At 44.6% G+C, this 3,463-nt stretch overlaps 2 protein-coding genes across 2 annotated transcripts; both read left to right on the plus strand.

The window, feature by feature from the left end:
- The first annotated feature begins 1,299 nt into the window (after positions 1–1,299).
- LOC148956388 (uncharacterized) lies at positions 1,300–1,926 on the plus strand. The gene has a single exon (XM_089090645.1). It carries the CDS (start codon positions 1,300–1,302, stop codon positions 1,924–1,926), a length of 627 nt encoding a protein of 208 aa, XP_088946771.1.
- Positions 1,927–2,800: 874 nt separating this feature from the next.
- Positions 2,801–3,187, plus strand: LOC148956389 (uncharacterized). The gene has a single exon (XM_089090653.1). The coding sequence runs from the start codon at positions 2,801–2,803 to the stop codon at positions 3,185–3,187; it is 387 nt and encodes a 128-aa protein (XP_088946779.1).
- The last annotated feature ends 276 nt before the right edge of the window (positions 3,188–3,463 follow it).

Here is a 3,463-nt window from a genome sequence, read left to right on the forward strand (position 1 = left end):
TTTTTTTAAATTAATTTTTGTGCGTTTTGATTTCAAACAGTTTCAAGTTTTAATGGCTTGGGGGGGGGGGTGCTTACTGTCTGATTATTCTTGACTTTAAAAAACGGATCTAGAACTTTCAATTTAAATCGAATGAGGCTTTTTTCAAAGTCTATACGATTACCTCTTTGATAAAAACCTTATATATGAACAATGGACAGCTTGCATAACTTGTAGACAGCAATTGACAACAATGAATGGATTGAACAAAATAGCTCTAATAAGGGGGTTTAGACCATTTAACTTGCTGACACAAAGGGATCACGACTGTTTGGAATTGACCTTAATGGGAATTTGTGTGCCAAAGCAATTTTGCATCTATCACAGAGTATGTATTTTAACCTTATAATTGGATAATTATAATAGATTTCCTTTGTGTTCTTCCCATACAAAACCCCTTCCCATAAGTTATAAACCGCCCTTAATATGTTATGCCCCAGGACATTACTTACAATGCCTACCCCTGGGCCCTGGTGGGCTGTGTCGACACCGGAGTTTTTTGTTATCAGAACTTTGAACTATTTTAACAAAATGTCTATCTCAAAATTTTTATCTGATGCATTTAGGGCGTGGAGGAAGGAGAGGGGCTAGTTGCACTTCAATCTCTTTTGACTCTTAAAAGGAACAATAACTTTCAATTTTCAATCTAATGAGCCCTCTCTAAAGTTTATACGAGCATCCCTTCCATAAGAAATAATATGAAGGATTCAGAGAATCCTTAAATTGCAACCCTTGCCCTGAAGGTTTTGGGGGAGTTGTAATCCTCAAAGACCTAATTTACAGAACTTAAAACTACGTTTAATAAAATGGATGTCTTAAAATTTTGATTGGATGTGTTTGGGGAAATGGTGGGCGTGAGAGGGGGGTTAGTTGCCCTCAAATCACTTTCGTCTATTAAAAAGGGCACTAACCCTCGGAATTTCCAATCGAATGAGCCTTTTTTGAAGTTTCTACGACACCGCCTCCTATAAAAACCTTATATACCCACAGGGCTTAACTTAAAACTCTTGCCCTGAGGGTTGTGGGGGATTGTCCTCCTCAAAAACATATCTTATATCCAGAAATAAACTACGCTGAACAAAATGGAAGTTGTTCCTGCCATTTGAAAGTTGTGAAAACGCATGACTCTCGTTTAAAAAGAATGTCCTGGAATCAGCGACAGCAAATGTTGGTCGGTAAAAACGTGCTAATAAAGCGTGGATTCAGTCGGATACGTTTGACGTCAAAGAGCAGAGACGCAAGGCGAGGTTACTCGGTGACATGCCAACCTACATAAGCCTTAATGGGGTCCGCAACAAACTGATACAGCGAGACAAGAAACTGTTTGTGGAAAGGAAGGCACATGAGCTAGAGGGTGCAGCCAAGAAAGGTGACGTTGGCAGTCTCTATAAGCATCTCCGTGATCTAACAGGAGACATAGCCCCCTTGGTTGCATGTGTTGTCTCCGTGGATGGTCAGCCGCTCAGTGACGAAGCTGCCCAGGTCAGTCGATGGAAAGACAACTTCTCGGGCCTCCTCAACGCCGAAGGCGTAGCGCAGACTGACCAGGAACTCATCAGCCTAGCCACCGGCACCCAGGAACTGCAGAAAAGTGACACAGAAACTCCTTTCACGTCATCAGAAATCTACACAGCAGTAAAACGTTTGAAGAACAAAAAAGCGGCAGGCGTATGTGGAATATCTGCTGAGCTCCTGAAGTATGCCGGACCGGTGATGCTACTTTGGCTCCACATGCTGTTTTCTGTGGTTTGGCGCACAGAATGGATCCCGAAGGACTGGCGAGCAGGTATAATCCTGCCCTTATGGAATAGAAAGGTGAACAAGAGCATCTGTTTGAACTACAGAGGCATAACGCTACTTCAGTGCGTGGAAAGCTCTTTGCTATGACCCTGCTGGATAGATGCACGAGCGTCCTCAGAAGAAAGAGGAGAGTCCAGCAGGCGGGGTTTATGCCCGGGAGATCCACTGTCGAACTAATCTTTAACATGCGCCAGTTAATTGAGAAGACGAAGGAATTCAGGAGGAAAGCATATGTAGCCTTTGTGGTCTTCAAGGCTGCATTTGACTCGGTGGATCGCAACTCGCTCTGGCTGATACTTTGATTATTTGGTCTACCTGACAAATACTGCAAGTTGTTTGAAAAGCTTTACGAAGAGACCGTGGGTTGCGTCCAAGTCAACCGCAAACGGAGCACGACATTCGGCATCAAAACCGGTGTACGACAAGGGTGTGCTGCCGCCCCGGAACTTTTCAATTGCGTGATAGACCATGTTATGATACGAACAACAAATCGCTTACCCTGTGGTCTGCAGTTTGGAGATTGCGTTCTGAAGGACTCTGACTTCGCAGATGATCTTGGTCTCGTTGCTGACTCGATCGACCGGTTGACTGACGCTATGGAAGTCCTACAGGAAGAGGTAGCAAAGGGGGGGCTGAAAATAAACTGGTTTAAAACGAAGATAATGGCGATTGAGCCCCCAAGCCCAGTCTCACCCCTGAGAACATAATTGTTTGCGGAGCTTCTGTTGAAGTTGTAAAGAACTTCACTAATCTTGGCTGCGTGCTGTCTAATGAAGGCTCTATAGAGGAAGAGATGTGCAGCCGAGTTTCAAAAGCCTCGTCTATCGTCGGAAGGCTCAACAATCTCTGGAGAATGCCGCATATATCTAGGCGCACGAAGATGCGAATTTATAATGCATCCGTAGGCTCGGTCCTCCTCTATGCAGCGGAAACCTGGCCTCTCAAACCAACAATCCTCAGCATGATAGACGTCTGCCAGACGAAACAACTCCGTCGGATTCAGAGACTTCGATGGGACGATTTTGTAAGCAACGAAAGGTTGCTCGCACTCACCTCCCAAGTACCATTTTCCGTCCAAATAGCGCACCGTACTCTCAGATGGTTCGGACACCTCCTACGTATGCCAACGACAACCCCAGCCCAAATAGTCTACGATTTTGACGCTAAAGCTAATGACTGGCCTTGCCCGAGGGGCAGACTTCAGACAAGATGGAAGGAGAGCCTTAACAAATTCCTTGAGATAGCTAATATCGCTGTCGAAGAGGCCCCACTAATAGCAGTAGACCGGTCAGCCTGGAAGAGCAGAGTTTCGTTCTCTACGCCACCTCCAACGTGGCAGGAGCCTTAAGTCAAGTAAGTCACGTGTTTGGGGGAATGAAGGGCGTGGGGGGGGCTAGTTGTCCTCAAATTACTTTTGAAAATTTCAAAAGGCACTATCCATTTGAATTTTGAATTGAATGTGCCTCTTTTGAAGTTTTTAAGACAACACCTGCTATAAAAACCTTATATGCCCCCCAAGGCATAACTTGAAACTCTTGCCCTGAGAGTTGTGGGGAGTGTCCTGCTCAAAAACATATTTTTTATCTGGAAATCAACTACACTGAACAAAATGACTATCTCAAAA

This window comes from Artemia sp. Qi Xiang Cuo, chromosome 1 (assembly GCF_049724085.1).
Source record: "Artemia sp. Qi Xiang Cuo chromosome 1, ASM4972408v1, whole genome shotgun sequence".
Lineage (NCBI taxonomy): Eukaryota > Metazoa > Arthropoda > Branchiopoda > Anostraca > Artemiidae > Artemia > Artemia sp. Qi Xiang Cuo.

Excerpts from the sequence above, each read along its gene's own strand:
- LOC148956389 (XM_089090653.1), top strand. The coding sequence starts at position 2,801 with ATGATAGACGTCTGCCAGACGAAACAACTCCGTCGGATTCAGAGACTT.
- LOC148956388 (XM_089090645.1), top strand. The coding sequence starts at position 1,300 with ATGCCAACCTACATAAGCCTTAATGGGGTCCGCAACAAACTGATACAG.